The sequence below is a fragment of the Balearica regulorum genome, chromosome Z, assembly GCF_011004875.1.
Source record: "Balearica regulorum gibbericeps isolate bBalReg1 chromosome Z, bBalReg1.pri, whole genome shotgun sequence".
Classification (NCBI taxonomy): Eukaryota; Metazoa; Chordata; class Aves; order Gruiformes; family Gruidae; genus Balearica; species Balearica regulorum.
The window spans coordinates 45,833,642-45,853,889 of record NC_046220.1 but is presented as its reverse complement, the minus strand read 5'-3'; the positions used below and the strand labels follow the sequence as shown (position 1 = coordinate 45,853,889).

The window sequence follows — 20,248 nt, the reverse complement described above, 5'->3', positions numbered from 1 at the left end:
CTAAAAAAATTTCTCATGAATTGAAGACTTGCAAAAATGCTGCTTCTTATCTGTTTTAAGCTCATAGTAAAAACAAGTAGAGGTCATTTGCATAGGCATTAAATAATTTCTATTTTCAATAAGCTGTTGAATTTGTAAATGTAATAATTTATATTTTTATTCCTAAAGCACTTTTCAAATCTTATGAAAAAGTGTGAAGACATTTATCAGATAAATTATGGTTTTTTTTTTTAACTGGTCTTCTGTAATTTCATCTGTTTATGTGCTGCAGTAGATTAAATGGGAATGTGCTTTTGACAACTTGAGCAAAGGTGAAGCTGTGTTATCAAAACAAAAAGTTCAAAACCATAGAATTAAAAAATGGAGAGTTAAAAATGCTGTTGAGCAAAACCACATTATGGTCCTAGTGCTCTGTTATCCGTTATCCAGGGAGTGATGACATTTCCAGATTCCACAAGAGAATTGTGTGACTTGTTCAAGTTTCTTTAGTTATGATGTCAATTCTATTAAAAGAGATATTTAGGATCTAGTGTAAACCATTTTTAAATTGGAAGCAGAAATTCAAATTAATTCCCTGAAATCATGGGGTTAGTCTGAGATGATGTGGTTTGGGAACTCTGCTGCTGGCACATGTTCACCCTTTCTACTACAGAATTTTGTACCCTGGTGAGAGCCAAAGTAGATTTAGAAACAGTAGGAAGCTGAAATCTGATGTATGATTTGCCTTTGAGTTACTCCGTTCCATTCCAGCCCGGCTAGTGTACTCCATTATTGTTCCTTATGGATTTCTGGTGTTAATAACATAATATTTAATTTTGTTATATATAAAGAACTTTATAACTACTTATATCTAAACAATAGATGTAATTAGGTCTTCCCAAGAATTTGTAGGTTTTGTTTGTTTTTCTGCTGCAGATTTTAATCCTGTGACAGTCCTGGTCTAGAAGCTCAGTGGTTATTTGGTCATGGTTTTGCATTTTTTTCCTCAGTTGTGCCCAAAATTTGACTTCTTGTGTGCTTTCAGTTGTGGGGATACCTGAATGGTAGGCCACTGAGTCTTTTGCCACAGTGCTTGATCTTTAGCTAGTTGTCGTTCTCTTGTTAGGCACAGGACTTCTTTTAGGTGCCATGGCCTGGCTGATGTTGTCAGCATGGGCTGGTGTACAGCTCTTTCTTTTTTTTTAGTAACAGTATTTCCTTACTTTTTGTTAGGAATCTGCATACTCTTTTAGGCTAGTTGTGGCCAGAAAAGACTGATGCAGGTAGAAGTTACCCCCTTTTGAAATTTACATACCTTACTACAAAACAGAAGGCTTTTTTGTTGAACACAGACAAGTGTGTGTTTTAAACTTTGCTCCAGCTGAGTTCAGAAGGAGCACTGGGTCTCAGAAATGGAAGCTTCCAAGGTTATTGTGAACAGAATTGAAGTAAAAGACTTTGCAGAAAATATTAAAGGCAAATTAATAGTGTTGAAACTAATGTGTTTAACTTGTTTAAAATATTACAGTGATACAAGCATTCCACAAGCACATGTAGAAAATTGTGTGCCAAGAAATTTTGTACATGCAGCTTTTCTGCTTTACAATTACTATATTATGAGTGTTCAGAGTTGTTCAGCCTCATCAGTTCATTGATATGTGTGTATGCATTGTGCAGTTGGTGGGGTGTTAATGTCACTTTCCAGGTGCTGCTTTCACTGACTGGTAAGAAACATCCCTTTCACAGCTTTTTTTGTTTAAAGCTGTTTTGAATGAGCTTACTTAGCACATGGCAGCAGAAGCAATCAGGCTTCCCAAGCAGGTTTCAGTTCAGACAAGAACGTCGTGTAACACAGGGGAGGTAGGGATTCTTTCTAAGTGGACATTGCATATGCTCTGAAATTCTCAGTCATTTTATACCATAGGGGCTCTTTAAAAAAAAAAAAAAAAAAAAATTCAATATGTGTCTCAAAGACATATGTTTGCTAAAAGGCTATGTTATTTTTTTGAAGGGTAGCTTGTGTTCATATGTCTTGTCAAGATAACTGTATTTGTACAAATCAAACATTGGTGAACTGCTGGACCCTGGAAAAACATAGGTCCTTTGTGAAATTCCTCAGAGCATGTGCCAAGACAACTCGCGCTGGGGGCAGGATGCCTTTGCAAATTCAGAGGTCTCTCTGCTTCTAGTGTCACTTGGAGTTACAAGTAAACGTGTTCAAAGAATAGCTATTTTTTTTATGGAGGACGTGGGTAAATATGTCCAAAGTTTTTCAGGGGAGACAAAACTATTTTTGCTTACGTGCTCAATTGGCATATTAACTTTTCTCTTGCAAAAGTTCTGCAAAATTAATGGAAACAGTTATGCTTCTTCTGTGTGAAAAGATTAATTTAAAAAAAAAATATGTGTAATTACCCCTTGCAATGATACAGGCTGGGGCTGATGGGGCCAAAAAGCAGCTCAGAGGCATGGCCTGGGTAGTAAAAAAAGGGACAGCAGTGCCTGGGGTGGTGTGAGCAGGACATGGCCCTGAGAGCCATGGGAGGACAGGGACTGTCCTCTGCTCAGCACCTGCCAGACCCCACTCGGGTACTGCCTCCAGTTTGGGTCCCCAACCCAGGAATGACACTGACAAACTGATAGGAGGGGAGGGGAGGCCACTGAGACGGTGGAGCTGGAGCCCTTGTCCTGTGAGGAGAGGCTGCAGGATGGGGGGTGGTTCAGCTGGGAGTAAGGATGGCTTCAGGGACACCCGACAACAGCCCAGGGCATGGAGGAGACGCAGCCGGGCTCTTCACAGAAGTGTGTGGTGGAAGGGTGGGTTAGAGACAGTTGGCACATGCTGAAACAGTGGAAATTCAAACTGACTGTAAGGAAGAAACGTTTTACCCACAAGGAGATCCCATCAGGGGAGCTGAGGCCCAGACAGGTTGCACCATCTCCAGCCTTGGAGGTTATCAAGCCCCGGCTGGAGAAAGCCCTGAGCAGCCTGGTCTGAGCTCAAAGCTGGCTGTGCTTTGGGCAGGGCTTGGAGTGGAGACCTCCTGTGATCTCCTCCTGAGTTATCCTGTTATCCTATATATGACAAAAAACAGTTTGTATGTGTGTGTGTAGGTGTAGTCTTGGTTCCACACGGCGTACAACTTTGTTCTGAGACAGTAACGATAGTATACAGACCTATTGAGAGCATGATCTTTTATTCCAAAAGATCAGCATTAGACTGGAAATACGATGCATAGTGCTCCTATAAAGTAAACTCTAAAAGGCGTATTTGAAATTATTAAAAAGAAAAGCTTCGTTTCTGTGTGCCTGCACAAGAAAGCAAACAATTATACACCTGGACTTGGGAAACAAATAACCAAATTGGAATCCAAACATTCGCTTTTTCACCTTTTCTTATTGCATGTATTTTCCTGAGTAGCACTGGGCATGGTCTTGCTCTGAGATGATAGAATGCCCTTTGCTGGTGTTTTAAATACGTATTTTTTAGTGTAAAGTAGCAGAGAAAAAGTCCTTAAACTTCAAGCTTTTTCTTTATGTTGCTTGAGAAACACGGAGACATTTAATTTTTCTTCTTTACAGGCAGGAAGGTAGTTTAACCTTCAACAAAGAGCTAGTTGCAGTAGTAATCAACCTCTGATTTCTCTATTTGGAGACAGATTCATCCATCAAGTCCTGAGTGCAAAGCTGAGTGCTTACTGAGCACTTTCCTTTATATGTTTGATTACTGGAGCACAGCTGCTGTTTTGAGTAATTAATGTGAGTATAGTACCTTTCAGATGTGTGCTGTGTCTTTATTTCCAAGGTCAGATGACCTCTCTTGCTTATATTGTCTTCCGTCTATGGCATTTTATGTAGGTTATTGATTTTTGTTTGCTTGCTGGAAATAAAGTGCTTTTTGAAGGCCTGGTGAGAAAAATCAGGCAGACCTTCTATCTGCTTAAGGGAAATTCTACTAAGAATAAAAAAAATGTGTTTCTTAGTAGTCTTCCAGCTACCATGTATCAAAAGGAATTTAGTGCTTTTAACCTCCAACTTTAATAGGTGACTCTTTAAATTACTGTCCTAAAGACTGATTGTTAAACAGTCAAATAAATGTACTTGACTTAGACGCTTACTTTTTGTTGAAGATTATGGGTGCTTAGGTGACCTAAGGGCATTTATTGGGATCTACAATTTTATTAGTAAACTTACTTTCTTTTCTGACAATCAAAATTTATCTTTTTTTGAAAATGTCAAAATACATTTGTAAATAATATTTTATCATTTGCAAAATTAAAAAGTGAAATTAAATCTAAATTTAGAGAGGAGGAAGGACAAAAGAAGAGGACCTTTTTCAGTAAAAAGCTTTAAGTAAAGCTTAAAGTTTCCTCCTCATCCCCTCAAAAGACACAACTTTCAGGATATCAGTATTTGAAATTAACCTGAGAGCATTTTCCAAATGAAACAAGTGAAACTTTGAATTTGCAAAAGAAAAACGTTGGGGCTCTCAGGCAGTTTTTAGCAATATTTTCTATAGTTTGTAATCTCTGTAATGTTTCTCTCAGCTAGACATGTCAGCGAGGCAGTCTATCCATAGTATGCATTATGTCATGAGCCTGAGTTAAGACTTCTAAAACAAGATCATGTATTTTCAGATATTATCAGAACTTTCATTGTTGCAATTATTTGATACTTTGTTTGAATTAATGTATAGGTAGTCTCCATGCAGTTAAATTTTGCCTTCTTTTCTAACTTAACCTAATTCAGTTAAAGATGTGGCAGGGTACATGTGATTAAGGATTTCAGAAAGTTGGTTATCATTCGGTGTTTGTGTAACTTCATTTCTTTCAACTAGTACTGCCCTTTTTCTGTGGCTGACCAATAACACTTAGCTGTGAGTCAGGGGCTACTCTGAATGCAACAGATTTAAGGCCAAATTTTTAAACAGTCCTCTATTTTAGCCTAATTCTGTCTATGTTCAAAGGAATGGAAATTTTGTAACTGACTTGAAGAAGGAAATTCTGCTTGGCATGGACTTTTCAAAGGGCTGTTGTCTTCACGTCTTCATCCTTCTTTTTGTGGGTTGAAATGGAAAGTTCTCCAGTATTTGTTGTTCTTGTTCACTTAAATAATATGTCATATGGTGGGAGGAGGAGAGTGTTTGATTTATTTCCTGGCATACACCTCCATACACACCTGTTTTCTGCCCATTCTTTCCTGATTTCTTGGAAGTCTTAGCTGTAAAAGCGTTGTCACTGAACGCTTCTTAATAACATACATTCTTTAGCTGGAAAAAACAAACTGAGTTTTTTCATAGTAATTTTAAAAAAGGATTAGTTTGTGTAGAACATCTTTATCTGTTCAGTTAATGTGATGTATTAGCTGTTATTTTACAACTGCATTTTTGATATACTATATGACAGACTGTACATTTTTCTCTCTTGTGATGAGGGTGAGAAAGACAGAAAAGCTAATCTAGCATGGGCTGTTTCTGACAATGAAAAGATCTGTCTGGAACAAGGGCCAAGATGTATTTTGTTTACTTTTTTTTAAGGACTCCTAAGTTTTAAAGGCTAAAACATTAGGCGTAACAAGGACCAGGAGGGGTGTTCACTGAGCTGGAAGCTGCACCCACTAGATTTGCCATGGAAGTACAGCACAAGTAACTCCCACCTAGCCTTGCCTGCCTGTCAACTTTTCTAATAGAGGGCAACTAAAATTACTGTTGCTTTCTCGTCACAACAAGTTATTTGCACCATTCTTGCACAGAGCTCATTTGGGCAGCAAAGTGTCACCTGACCCTCCCTGCCTCAGTTCCGTAGGTTTGGTTCAAGTTCCTTTTTATATTGATGTTACTTTTTTTTAATTGGTAATTGACACATGCTCTTATAGATCCTTCAAGTTAGAAATCTTCCAACAGGTACTTTTTATTTTAGTACTATCGATAAGTCACAGGCTAGAGCTGTATTTTACTTATGGGTTTGTGGTTTGACTTAGGGACCTAAAAGGACATAAAATGTCCATAAATGGGGCATGGTTCAAAATAGCTGAAGCTGTTACATAAAAATGAAACCTTCTGAACTAGATAGGCCTGTTTGCTCTGTGAAACTTGTAGAAGCTAATCTGTATTCATATGAAGGTTTCCTGTTTCTGTGGCCTGCACATTTATTATTATTATCAGACCTCTCTAGTAATTGTATTATCTTTTGAGATTTTTACTCAAAGTCAGCAAGGCTAATATGTCTCCCTAGTCTCAGTGTGGTCATGGTTATGAATATTAGTAATGTCTTCACCATGAAAGATGTTTGGTGCAGAAGCCATCTTAAGTGATTATAGATACATTCCATGAAGGTAATTATGTTGTATCTAGCTGTCATGTGCTTCTCTAGTGAGAAGGAAGAGGTGCTGAGCTACCCTGAAAGTGCATTTTTATTTCTAATGATTTTTTTAAAAGTGCATAGGGTGACTATCTCAGCTGAAGATACCATACTGAAGAAGTGTAGTATGCATAGCTGGCATGTATCTGAGCAATTGCAGACTCATGTGATGGGACTAAATCTGTCATTTTACGTTACAGCATCCTTCCTTTGCATCAAGTTAGTGAGTGATAGGGAGAGTGGTGGAGCAAAGGTAGAATATTTCTGTCATATCTCTACCATGGTTGAGCCCCTAGCAAAAGTTAGCTTTTCTAACATGCGTCTGCCAACATCATTGAAATGCCACAGCAGTCCGTAGAAGCTTCTCCAAGGAGTTGCTTGGAAGTGATTCTTCCACAAAGAGTTTGTTCGTAGAAGTGAGAAGTGTAGTCCCCAAGGGGATCCTTGTTGGTTGCTGCTGTTGGAGATTATTTGCATGGGAGATCATACTGTTGTGCTGGCTGTCTTCTGACTTCAGAGCTGAAGAAGTCAAATGTTTATCTGCTGGGGAAGGAAGGGTGCCTTTTGTTGCTTCTGTTTATTGACTCGACTTTTTTTCAAGAGTAACGTCAGAGGGGTTTTTTTTATTTCTTTGCAGCTGTGATAGACAAAATGTCAATAGAATAAGTGACCTACCCATCAGAACTTGCCATGAACCATTTGGTTGGACCACCTGAGGGGGAGGTAAGTGAAGAGCCAGCAAATGGAGCAGTGAACGAGTCAGTGGAGGCTGACCTGGAGCACTCAGAGGTGGAAGAGGAACAGCGGTATGCAACTCACTACCCAAGGCATACAAACAGCAGCCAAGGGGGCCTGTCTGGGCAGGAGGAGGAAGGGATGTTAGCTCGGTCAGCCAGCACTGAGAGTGGTTTCCACAATCACACGGATACTGCAGAAGGGGATGTGATAGCCACAGTGGAGGACAGTTACGACGCAGAGAGAGTTCAGGAAAATGAGGATGAGAGCGCATATGCGGTGCAGTACAGACCTGAGTCTGAGGAGTACACAGAGAATGCTGAGGCTGAGCATGGCGAGGCCATTCATAATCGAACATTGCCCAATCACTTACATTTCCATTCCATCGAACACGAGGAAGCCATGAACGCAGCCTACTCGGGGTATGTCTACACACATCGTCTCTTCCACCGAGGAGAGGATGAACAGTATGCTGAGCCTTACGCTGACTATGGACTGCAGGAGCATGTGTATGAGGAGATAGGAGATGCACCAGACCTCGATGTGAGGGAGGGGATCCAGCGGTATGAGCGGGAAAGGGAGGAAGCTGACAATTACCGCAAGGAGGCACTTGGTGCCCGCCTTCACCATTATGATGAACGATCTGACGGAGAGTCTGACAGCCCTGAGAAGGAGGCAGAGTTTGCACCGTACCCAAGAATGGATAGTTACGAACAAGAGGAAGACATAGATCAGATTGTAGCAGAGGTGAAGCAGAGTATGAGCTCCCAGAGCTTAGACAAGGCAGCTGAAGACATGCCAGAGGCGGAGCAGAGTTTGGAGCATGGTCACGCTCTTGCATGTGGGCATGAAAGTAATGGCCAGCTCACAGCTGGTTCTCGAATTACATCCAGCTCGGGAGAACCTGTACAGAGGTACAGCAAGGAAAAGAGAGATGCAATTTCACTGGCCATCAAGGATATTAAAGAGGCTATTGAGGAAGTGAAGACAAGGACCATCCGTTCTCCTTACACCCCTGATGAACCTAAGGAGCCTATCTGGGTGATGAGGCAGGACATCAGTCCAACCAGGGACTCTGACGACCAGAGGCCGCTAGATGGGGATGTGAGTATACAAAGCTTTCAGCTCTCAGGGTATGTATGTCTCGTTCTTTTGATTATGACATACATGGCAGTGATGGAGGGTGCCTTCAGTAAAGTATGTAGTGCTTTATTTTAAATTTGTACTCTGGAGAGCGTGTAAGAGGTAAGCATGTGCATTACCAGTGGGCCAAATTTTTCTTTATGAAGCACTGCTGACTCCAGTTATACCAAACAAGAATTTGTCACATAAGCTCTTTACTTGTTTTTTCTCTGAAACAAATGCTGTTACATGTTTTACTGCCATGGAATATTTTAGAATAGCTACTGAACACTTGTTCTTCTATTATATATACTTGCGTGTTTCTGTTAATTCTAGGTTTCTAAGTTTCATTTTCTGTCACATAACAATCCTACCAGTTCCATCAGAAATCTGTTAGTATTCTATATTATTATATAATATTCTTTATGATGGTATCATAGATCAGGTTCATCTTCTGGAAAAGTTGCAGGTTTTTTGTCCACTTGCAGGCTCTAGAAATGTGTTATGAAACTCCATAGATTGCATTATCAGTGTAAAGTGTATTGACCCTCTAGCAAGCTAAGTATTGAACGCCATCATTTAGATTTACAGCATCAGCATTTCTGAAATTCTGTACTTTTGTCATGAGGCTTAACTTGCATGAGAATCAGTTCCCAGTTTGTGGTTCCAGCTGCCCGTATGATAATCTTTACTTGAAGTTTTATGGGTTTTCTGCATTTCTAATAAAATAAAATCATAAACAACCGTTAACTGCATTAAATTTATGCCTGATACAAAAAGAGCTGGTAGGCTAAATTTACTGGCCAAAATTAGTCTATTACTTCCAAGATAACTGCACTGTGAACATCTGCTCCATCCTCTTTATTGCTGTGGAATGTTTTTTGTCACCTTTGGTTTTTTGGAAGAACACTGAAAATAGAACTTCTCGTGTGTTGTTTGGTGGTTTAAACTGAATTGTTGTAACATTCTTGGAATACATCAGAACTATCCAAAACACCCCAGCTTCTGCAAAGGGAGTTCAGATAGTGAAAAAAGATCACATGCCATGTAGATATATGACAGACTTCTGATGTTTTTTATCTGCCTTCAAAATGATGAAGGCTAGTATTCCACAAATCAGAAGAGATTTTTGGAGCATAGTGTTTGAGTTGCTGAAAAAACATGCAAGCTAATTGAGATGTATAGCTTCCAGATTTTATTTTTTCTTGAAAACTGTTGGACACACAGAGTGATGAGTATGTTTGGGTTGTTTTCTTGTTTCTTCATAGTTTCACTGAAACTTTTTTTTAAACCTGTATTGCAAAAATTATTTCTACAAATATTTTAAAAATTATATTTGTTACAGACAGCTAAAGCAATCTTCCCAGATTATTCTATACGGGAGAACAGTTATTTTTAACTTCTTTAAAAATTTCCAAAAGCTGTGTTTATTTCTCTCCCCTCTTTCAAGTAGATCACGTTAGTCTTTGATGTACATTTTTATTCACCATATTGTCTGTATTTATAAGTGCTGTCTTTGTCCGGGAGGATCAAAGAACTTCCTGTTGCTTCCTGATTGTCTGATTGTAACACCCCAGTACCACGATGGTCTCAGTGACATTAGGTTGGGAATCCTGAGAGCACTGAGTCCTTCCTGAAGGTGCACCAGCTCTCCAAAATCTTGCTGCACCTTGCAGAATTTAACTCTCTAAGGTATGCTGGTGGGACTCAGCCTAGTATGTTCATGTAATAAACAAAACAGATGTTTCCACTGCTCTGTATTTACATTAGGTAATGAGGTACATAGGGGTTTCTGTTTTGCAACAAAAGTGAATTTCTCATTTGATATTTTGCATAGCCTGTCAGATAAGAACCTGACTGAGATTTTCAGTGGTGGCTGTAATCAAAACAGTGATGTATAATGACAGTTAGTATAGCTCAGTGCAAAGATAAATGGTGGTTGTAGACGTGCAGACAATCTGTGTTCTTGGAAAAAGGGAGTAAATTAAGCAAATAGTTTAGAAGATCTTTAGCAGATTGAGGGGAATACATGTTGTAGAAGAAGGGACTTGGAACTGGGTAGGAATTTTGTTTTCCACTGAGGATGAGGTATGTTTTTGCTTTACTGGATGCTTTAGTTCAGATGCCAACTCATGAACAGTCTGAACAATCTGCTTTCTTTAACAAAGCATTCCTAGAATTGCTTAGTAGTAAATTGGGCAAAATTAGGTTGTGTTGACTAAGTGACCATGAGTGATCAATTGTCATAAAAATATTTTTAAAAAAATTTCTGTCTCCCTTGAGAAAGAAACAGAATCTCAGACAGGAGCTTTTCAGTGTAACCAGTATGTGCCAGAAACGTTATTGTCTGATTTGTATCATTGGCCTTGAAATAAGAAGGAATTAAATAGAGTGTTTTACTTTCAGGCAGACACTCTTTTCTTCCCCTAGAAGTATCAAGGAGCTGCAGATAAGTGATGCAAAGTGGGTGCTTTTATTACCTTCAGTTATTTTGCAGGTCTACTTTGAAAATTGTCCCCATGTTGTTTTTTAACAAAACTATTTTGCTGTTAGAGATAGAACTTACTTGAGAATATTTGTAATCATTTTGGGTTGTTAATCATACGATATTGAAACTGGTAAAAACTCTTTAGATCCAAATAGCAGTAACTTTTTACTTAACTAGTAGCTCTCCACAAGAGAACAATGAAGCCAGAGAGTCAGAAGAATGATTTGCAGTTGAAACTCATTAAATACGACAACCTCTTTTGGCTGTTTTCACAAGAAAGCGCCTGTTACTCCTTAGTGCTGAGTATTTGGATGATACATTCACAGCAGAATGTTTGGTGGGATACCAGTTGGAAGTGCCCAGAGACTGTTCTGAGAAGCCAGCAATCCAGAAATATTCAGCTAGCCTGCAGCTGGGTATAGTTTGGGACTGTTAGGAAAGACATGCAACCACTGTGATGGTAAGAAAGTTACAGATCACTGTATCCATGTAGTTTTAAGATGCCCTGTATTCAGGTTTATTCACAGTTTAATTTACCAGGATTTTCAGTCATTCCTATGTGTTTCTCCTCAAAAGAAATGTTTGGTAGGTATATGAAAAAAGAAAATGGGCTCATGGACAATTCTACTGTAATAAACTCCGGTAGCCCTATGATGTAGGAGGCACATAGCAGACTTTTGTGAATAAATAAATAGTCTACCAAAGTACTTACCCTCCATTGTTAAATGTTAAGCATTTTCTGTCGAGTGCCTTGTGCAGCTGGTTTAGTGATGCATGCTTTCACCTTAATAAGGGATGGTCTGGGTATCTAGTTTGTGAGGAACGTGTTGTACTTGTATATTTGATAAAAGCTGAAAAATTCTCTCAGTGTCCTTTGAATAAATGCAGTAAGATTATTTTTTTTTAGTTTGCCACACACATGAGATATGAACAATTACATATATTTCCAAAATCTGTTTACCTAAAAACTTTTTAAACCAAAGCAAGCCATCACTTGGTTGTGGCCTCATGAGGCTATCTCTTTCAAATACAATAGCAGTTAGAGCTGCACATCTGCAAGAAATGTGACATCAAGAAACTGACCCATGATGGAAAAGACTGTGGAACTGTAGTTGAGTTGTGTTTCCTGAATGTGAAATGGAGAGTATCTGTTCACATCGTACTGAATAATGTTCATTGCTGGAGACCAGATTGGAGCTTATGATATGCACATGTCTGCGAGTGGTGGAACCCTTTCGTAAAAGGTGTACTTCCAGATGCACACATTTATCTCACTGGAAGGGAAGGCCCATATCCCATTTAGGTAGCTCTTGCCCATCATTCTTCTCTGTCAGATTCTCCACCAGAAGCCTCCTGTGAATATGCCTAGTCAGGCACAGAAACAGTGGTGTTTAAAGGTCTAAATAGAAGACATCTGCAGTGCATGCACCTTGACTTAAGGATGAACACATGTTCAAGTGGAAAAGGGAATAGCTTTGTGTAATATGTATCTCAGAATACAATTAAATATTCTAGGGTATAAACTGTACAGAATGTCTAAATAAACAGCTTTAAAATGTCATAGAGCTTTGAGAGTAGTTGCTTGCTTAGTTGTGGAAGTACAGAGGAAGCACTGAAAGGCACAAAAGCTCAAATAGATTTTTTTTTTTTTTTTTAAACTTAAAGAGCAGCTCTGTCCGCTTATGTCCAGAGAAGCGAAGCAGGCTGCCTGCTTCACTTCTGCCATAAGCAGGAGAAAACAGTGGGTTGTAGGGAGAAATTCTCCATTTCAGAACTAAATGCCATGAGCTTTTTCTGAGGTCCATTCAGTTATCCATGGTGATATAAATCTGAAAGCCAAGTTTTGTTGACCTGGAGGGCATAGTTTGTTGCCGTGTGCCAAGACTTCAGTTTTGCAAAGTTTGTGAACCTCTCATCGATGTTCACAATCTCTGTTCCTCTGCAGATGCTTGAGGCGGTACAACGTTAAAATAAACACTAATATAAAGCCATGTACGTGGATGGTTTGGATTTGTGAAGTAGAAATTCAGAGCTGAAGACAAGCCTTTCAGGTAGAACAGAACTGAGCTGCATTGTTTTCTCTGTTGGTTTTGGTTACATGTATTTTATTTCAACCTTTGAGTTCTCAGTTGCAGGACTTTCTCAATTCTGATTACTCCAGAAGTGAAGTGTTTTCATGGAGATGAATTTGCTTCACTTTTTCCACAGCAGGAGTAATGTATTATTAACAAGGCAATAGAGAAGTCTATTTTAAATAATTAAGCAGGTTTCAGTAATAGATGAACTAAGGGGGGGAAAAGAGAAAGAAAAGAAATGAAATAAAGATGAGTTTATATTGTTAGGATATTGGTTTCCTTTTCTAAGCAGACCTTTTAAAACTGTTGGTTGAGCACACAGAATACAGGTCATCTGTCTGTCATCTGTGTGAGAGCACAGTCTTAAAATTATACAGAAAAAACCCGCCCCAAAAGCCCCACACCAAAAATCATTTAAAGAAAACCCCCACAAACAAAAAGCATTTTAATATCAAGGGCTGACAGCTTTATGCTGATTCATCAATCACACAGAAGACAGCTTAAATGTATTGAAGACAAACGGTCTCCAGATGAGTTATGGGCTTTTAAATTACAGTGAGCACTGGATACATAACCCCTTGAATTTTTTTTTTGTGTGTCATTGTTTATTGTGGTTTTTAATCATTGAAAGATCAAAGTGATTTCAAGTGACTTTTCTGTGCTGTTGAAAACTAGAACAGCACTTGTTACAGTTAAAGTCTTTTGAAAACACTGGAGGGATCTACACTAATTTTCTCAGACTGACACATGAAGCTGCATTTGAACTACAAGTTCCAGTGAAAGTACAGCTTAGGAAGTCCATACCTGAGAGAGATAAACAGCCAGGACTGAAGCAGCTTCCAGGAGCCCTGCTGCGCTGGCAGCCTTCCATCCAGTGTCCGTGCTGCTGGACAGACCCTACCTGCATAGCGCCTGTGCGTGTGATCTGACAGGCAGTCAGAGTCCGTACAGCCTAAGATTTTATTCAATGAGAAGTTACAGCTCAGAAGGTGTGACTGTGATACCACATGGTTAGCGCTACTGACTGACGTGGCCAAGAGACTCTGAAATGGGCAAATTAAAGGGTCATCTTGCCTTAACAGACTGAGTTACATTTATTGTTTGCTCACTCAGACTTTTCTGTGTCAGATCTAAACCTCTGTGTATTCTTAGTATATTTTTACTTTGTATTTGAGACTTAGTAATATAATAGTTAACAGGTGGGGGTTTTTCTTCAAAGACTTTGACAGAGCTACACAGTTATCGTTTAGGTCAAAATCTCTATTTTTGTAACTTCAGTGAATTTTACTGAAGAGTTACAACTCAGGGTTGGTGTGCAGACACTCATGGACAGTGGGTTTGTTTTAAAAAAGCTAGTTTATTCAGAGCTTTTGCATAGTGTAACGTGTGAGCAGTCAGATTTCTCAAGTGGGACTGTCAATTATTTTTCAGATAGTGGCAAGTGGCAGGAGGCTCCGTCCTTGCAGGGCATCATTAGTTGGATCGGGGGAGATTCCCCAAACTAAGACTCCCCAAACTGTATTTGTTCTCAGGTCTTACACACAGCTGGTCTGTGATCCTACATGACCACTCTAGCACATGTGATCCATTGCTATAGTTTACCTTAAGCTACATACAAACCACTTCCTATGTTAACTGTGTACATAAGACTGTCATACATGACCTTATCTGCATCTGCAGGAATAGTTTCTGTTGACTACAAGCAAGTACCTTATCCATGTACTGTTTGGTCATTTTTGCAGCAGAAACTGTGTGTGGGAGCTGTTGGGTCAGCCGGAGTCTCTACCCAGGGTGGTAGTTAGCACCCTGAAGCCATGAGTGGTGCTTGTCACTCATCATATGTACAGGAGGAGCCTTTTGGGGGAATCTCAGAGGCTGCCTGAAATTCTTGTTTGGAGAGATCCCATAGCTATTAGTTAAGTGCTTTGTTCTGAAGTGAGCAGTTTATGCAGTTGCCTTGTCTCAGGTCAACTCCTTGTATCATCTGTGCAGAAAGTGGCAGGGGATGGTTCCTGGACCACCCAGCAAACTGATGGGTAGGTGCACTGGGTATGTGCAGAGGCAGTTACACCACAATTACAATTACGCCACAACTGCAGTACAAACTTAGGTTTCATCCTTGTGTCAGAGTTATAAATTAAATTGCATAGATTATGCCACAGTAGGCGTGTCTGTGTACAATAGTTCTGAGTTGGTTTTATTTTTTCAAACCCTCCATTTTTAACACTATATTTAAAGCAAATTTAAACAAAGACAACTGATAATGATGAGTAGTTATATTGTAAGGAAATTTAGCTTTCAGCTTCATTCTTTAAGGGTACTTTATGCCATCTAAAAGCCATGAACATATGTTGATGGTCTCAGTCTACATTTTAGTGAGTAGAATTTGACCTGTTCAAATCACGGTAGATATTCTGCCACAACATAGTTGTGCTAAGAGATTTACTGCCACAGTTTGTACTATATGGGGCAGTACTTGTGAAATTATGCATCTGAGTATACTTGCATGTTGGGCCTAAGTATTTCATAGTGATTTGACCTTTGCCTAATGTGTGTGAGTACTTCTCAGAAGACTTTTTATTACTGAAATCAAATAAATTTAAAAGCCTTGCTTTATCCAGTTGTCTCCTCTGAACTAATGTACCGGTAGACTATGTTTGCCATTTTTCTGCCAAGGAACAGGTAGATGGACATTAGTGTCATATAAGTAATGGCCTCTTGTTTAAGTGAATCTTGCATTGCTGAAGTATTTGTTGATTTCATCCCCTCTGTCCCAGCCTTGTATGCGATGATGTGACCCACTAGGTTATACTCTTTTCAGATAAGCTGCTGCTAAAAATAGGTAAAACACACTGCCTTTATAAAGCAAGAGCAGGTGGTTATATCTGAAGGTGTTTCAGTGTCAGTTGTTTGTCTTCATGAGCTATTCAGTAACCAGCTAGGTTGACCTGTATAGGTTAGATGCAGTGCAATGCAACACAACCCTCTCCTGTTACAAATTCTGTTACTAAATCCCTCTGCACAATAGCAAGGAAGGTTTCTTGAGTGGAGTGGGTTGCATGTTAGTTGGAGTCAAACAACGCTAAAACCGAGATGGAGAATTTTTGGATGTACCAGATTGAGTATCGTAAGAAAAATGTAAGTAGATTTTCAAGAGGAGAAATGGGGTAACTAGTACTTTTTTGTTGCTGCATTTAAGAAAACATTTTGTAATTCTATTGATGGACCTCTCTACGTAAAATAGCATGCTTGACATGAACTTACTATGTTTGTTCTGACAGCATTTTTGTTCAGCTTCTAAAACTTGTTTTGTTAACAGACAATGAAGCAGTCACTAAGCATTTATTTTAGACTTCAGTTGTAGTGTTTTGAGCAGCTATGCAAGTTGTCTATCCACTATGATGTAACAAAATATTTCTTGTTACTGCTGTGACTGCATTCTCTCCTTGTGTATTGCATATAATACTTCTAAAAATGTATTTTGATGCAGAAGAGTGGAGTGTTTATTCTTCAAAGACTGAACTTTTTTGTACAAATCTTTTTGAGGACTGCTCTCATGTCATATCCTGTAGCAAACTTTATGGGATGTTTGATATTTGAGTTTGGTAGTTTGGGTTTTGGGGGTTTTTTCCCAGAAAAAAATTGAGCAGACATCCAAACAGAGCACATGGAAAGCTGTGTGATCGTTTTGATGGTTGCTTAATTCTCATACTTTGTAGATGAAAGTAGCTGAGGAAAGGTATTTGTAGTGCTACTGGAGTAACTGTTAATACATTTTAAATAGTGCAAAATTTCTTAATGTCAGCAACCAAATCATTTAAATGAAATAATTTATTGTTACCTCTTTAGTGTGTGAATATGAGGAGTTTCCGGCATTTTAACAAACTTTTTTAAAGAAAAAACTTTATGCTAAAGTATTATATACTTTATTTTGCTTCTTTGTTTACTATTTAAAGCTCAATCCTACAGTATCCTGATGCCATTTTTAAGGTTGATAGTATTGTGCACCTTTTATATTTAATCCTAATAGAGAAATCCTATGTAACTGTTGGGAATGTGAGCACTATGAGGATGCTTTCTTAAGTAAATGTGCGTTGCCATTTGTGCAGTTGAGTCACCATGGCACTGTTACTCTGGTAGTTACACAGCAAGTCGGGGGAGCCTGTATGTCTCCCACAGCCCCTGCATGAATGAAGGTAGGGCAATGAGCAATCCCTCAGTCTGATGGTGCAAGCACATGCCAGGGACTGTTTCACAGCTGCATCTCCTTTTTTGCCCTGCAGTTGTAATTCAAAATATAGGGAGATGCAAGGACTCTTTTTTACCCAGGAGATATCTGTAAAAGGAATTGCTTCTTAACTCTTTGGAAGCCTTTATTAGTCCACTATAATTCTAGTATTTTATCATTAGCCAAGATAGACCTTTTAAAGGAATGAGGGTAAAGAACAAGAGGAGAAGGGAATTTCATTTTCTTCTTTGTTCCATATCTGTGAAGCTAAGCTTGCAAAACTTAGATTTTTTTTTTTTTTCGCCACACACACTATTTCATAGAACTCAATGTTTCAGCTGGAGTAGAGGCACAGCAGGAGGGCATTCCTAGATTCGAGGTGCTGCCAGTTCAGAGCACTGGAAGTGTAGCCCTTTTCTGGTGTGACTCATTGGCTTAGGCAAAAGCCATGTCATGTAATTGTTTCTGAAACCAGAAGAGTAGTATTTGATTGTGTTGCCATCAGCAATGAACTGTTGAGCTCACAAAGCTTGGGACAAAGTCCTGATTTCAAAGGACAGTCTACAATGCCAGAGCTGCTGGGCTAAACACCCAGTTTGCATAGCTAAACGGTAAACCTTCCTTTGAGGATTCACATTTTGGCATGCACACTCACATGTTTTGCAGGTATCTCCTTAAGATCTGCCTGTAAAAATGCCTGCTGGGTTGACACTTTGTACTCTCTTTCATTTTTCATTCCTTCATTAATTCCACACTCTGTGTTCTTGTGTCCTATCCCCATACCAGTCCTCCCTGCTCTGGACTTTAGATACCTCACTACAGCTTTTTAGTATCACCAGCATTCATTAGGAATTGCCTGTGCTTACAATATCTTTTCCCAAAGCATTCTTTCCTTTTACCAAGATACTTGCTGATGGATCACATAGATGTATATATTCCATGATCCTCCCTTGCTGTGCTGTTCCCTTTGTTTTCCTGCTATGACATTTTTGATGATCATGAATGACTAGGACATGATTGGAAAGACAGTTTTTCCACTGCATTGTTTACAATGAAGGGAGAAAAATCAGGAAATCTGATCTAGAGAGCATATATAATACTAAGATAATAGCATAAACTGTGAAATATTTTCTGAATTTGTGCTGTATCTAGGATGAGGAATCATAGTCATTGATTACGCTGGTATGGAGTAGTCCCTGAATATATTCATAAGTCCTTGAATACGTTAGTATTACTCTGCACAATTTATAAAAGTTGTTTTCCTAGATGATGGAATAACTTTTATGGACAACCGCTGAAGCCTACCTCTGCTTAAATTAGATTATTTTAGCACTTCTGGTTAATTATACCTGAGAGCATGTGTACTTACGGGGAAATTGCAGTCTTTTCCTCAGTCTCCCCAATTTGACAACTAAGTAAGCTTCAGCTGCATCCCTGTGTTCCAGTCATGGTCAATTCATCTGTCTCCCATCACAGCTTACTACTTAGTGACTTTATCTTTTCTTTCCTAGAATGGCAGAGCTTAGGACATCGGTCTGCATGCATTGCCTGCAGCCTTCAGTAAGCTCACAGTCATTAGCCTGCATGCAATAGGCATGTACTTGTGCAACTGAAAGTCTTGTAATTGCTAGTTGAATGCTGATAGCAAGTGTAAGGAGGTGGCTTAATACCAATATCAGATGATCCTCGATTCACCTTGCAAAAATACAGTTTTATGATGTACTTTTTGGCTGAGTATTGCTTGCCACTGAGTACAGTTTTTTATTTGCCAACTGCTTCATTTCATACATTACTGACAAATAAACACAGGTGTTTTAAAAAAGATTCAACTGTTCAGAATGAGTCCACTGAGATACTGTATGTCATTATGATAAAATGCAAGGGTTACAACATTTTAAAAGTGTTTGTCTTGTTTGGGTTGGTTTTTTTTTTTTCTCCCCTCTCATCTCTTATTTCCACTGCCAAGTTAGAGGAAAACATGAAAGAACAATTTCTACACTGGTCACTCAGATTGTTATTCAATTTTCTTGCCATGTCTAGTCTCCATCTCCAGATTCCTCTTCACCTCGGGGTGCTGAATCGTCAAGTAGGCAACATCACCAAGATGTCTGCACTACAGCAGAGGCCTCCACTAATAAAGAGGTAGAGTGAAATCCGTCTTAAAAGCCACAGTCTTGTTCATGCTATTTATGCCTCTTTATTTTCCTTGCCCCCTTGTACCTGTGCAATCCCTTCTTTTCTTCCAAAATTGCAACAAACTTGAAAATATGATTTGTAGATCCTTTCCCTTATGCTTGCCTGACTGTCTGACTGAATTTCTAACATAGTTAAGACTTTATCATGGAATTTCTGACTCTGTGTTCAGCTGCTACTAAATTTATTTAACTGCCTGGGAGGTATTGGTTTACGAAACAGCCAACATCACCTCTATTAGAGGCAAGACGAAGAAACCCTTTTCTTCTTTCCATGCAGAATGTCTTCCCGTAAAGAAAAGAATATTTCTCAGCCAGATGAAAATGCTTGCTTAAATAAAATGAATTAGGTCGTAGTTTATGCTGCTTAAATATTTTGCCATTGTCGAAACTGACCTGCCAGTGATTCACAGAGTTCAGTGCCCGACTCCTGGCTCCTCAAAATAAAGCTGAATACTTACTTTCTGGGGTTTTTTTCTTTCTTTTTTTAAATTTTTTTTCCTCACTTGGCAGCTTTTTACACTGCAGTAGTTCCACCAACACAAAATGAGAAGTGTGAGTAGAACTTTTCACAGCATGAAAAGAAAATCATTTGGCATAAAAAGTACTTGGATTAGTATAGAATCACTGGCTCTGCAAACACAAAAATCTGCAAATATTTGGTTTATTCGCTTTTTGGTTTTTAAACTTAAAAAAATCTATGAACGGTAGTCTAACAAGATACCATATTGTTACTGATAGCAATGCATGAGTTATCTTCCCTGATGAAAAAATCTGATCTACTATAACTGGAAATACTGATCAAAATTGAAACACTAATTAGTATTCCATTCTTTCTTTTTTTTTTCTTTTGTTACTATCAAAGGATAAAAAAGCTTGTAACATATATGTATTTGTGCCAGCCTATATTTGCATTTAGAAAATAATGAAAGGTTTCAAAAGACTTAAGAAACTCAGTCTAAGTTTCTTAATGTGCTAAAGCCTTTAACAATAGATTATGCCATTATATTTTCATCTGCTGTACTGTTAACTTGTTAAAGCCTTTAGCTTTCTTCAGTACGGATTTTTCA

General features: G+C 38.8%; 1 protein-coding gene across 2 annotated transcripts in view; it reads left to right on the top strand.

The window, feature by feature from the left end:
* Nucleotides 1-20,248, top strand: part of APBA1 (amyloid beta precursor protein binding family A member 1) — a 105,242-nt gene that overhangs the window by 56,383 nt on the left and 28,611 nt on the right. For both annotated transcript variants that reach the window (XM_075740892.1, XM_075740893.1), the window contains exons 2-3: nucleotides 6,976-8,177; nucleotides 19,027-19,128. In XM_075740892.1, coding sequence (XP_075597007.1) covers nucleotides 7,029-8,177; nucleotides 19,027-19,128 — 1,251 coding nt within the window. In that variant the 5' untranslated portion in view covers nucleotides 6,976-7,028. The remainder of the gene's footprint in view (nucleotides 1-6,975; nucleotides 8,178-19,026; nucleotides 19,129-20,248) is intronic.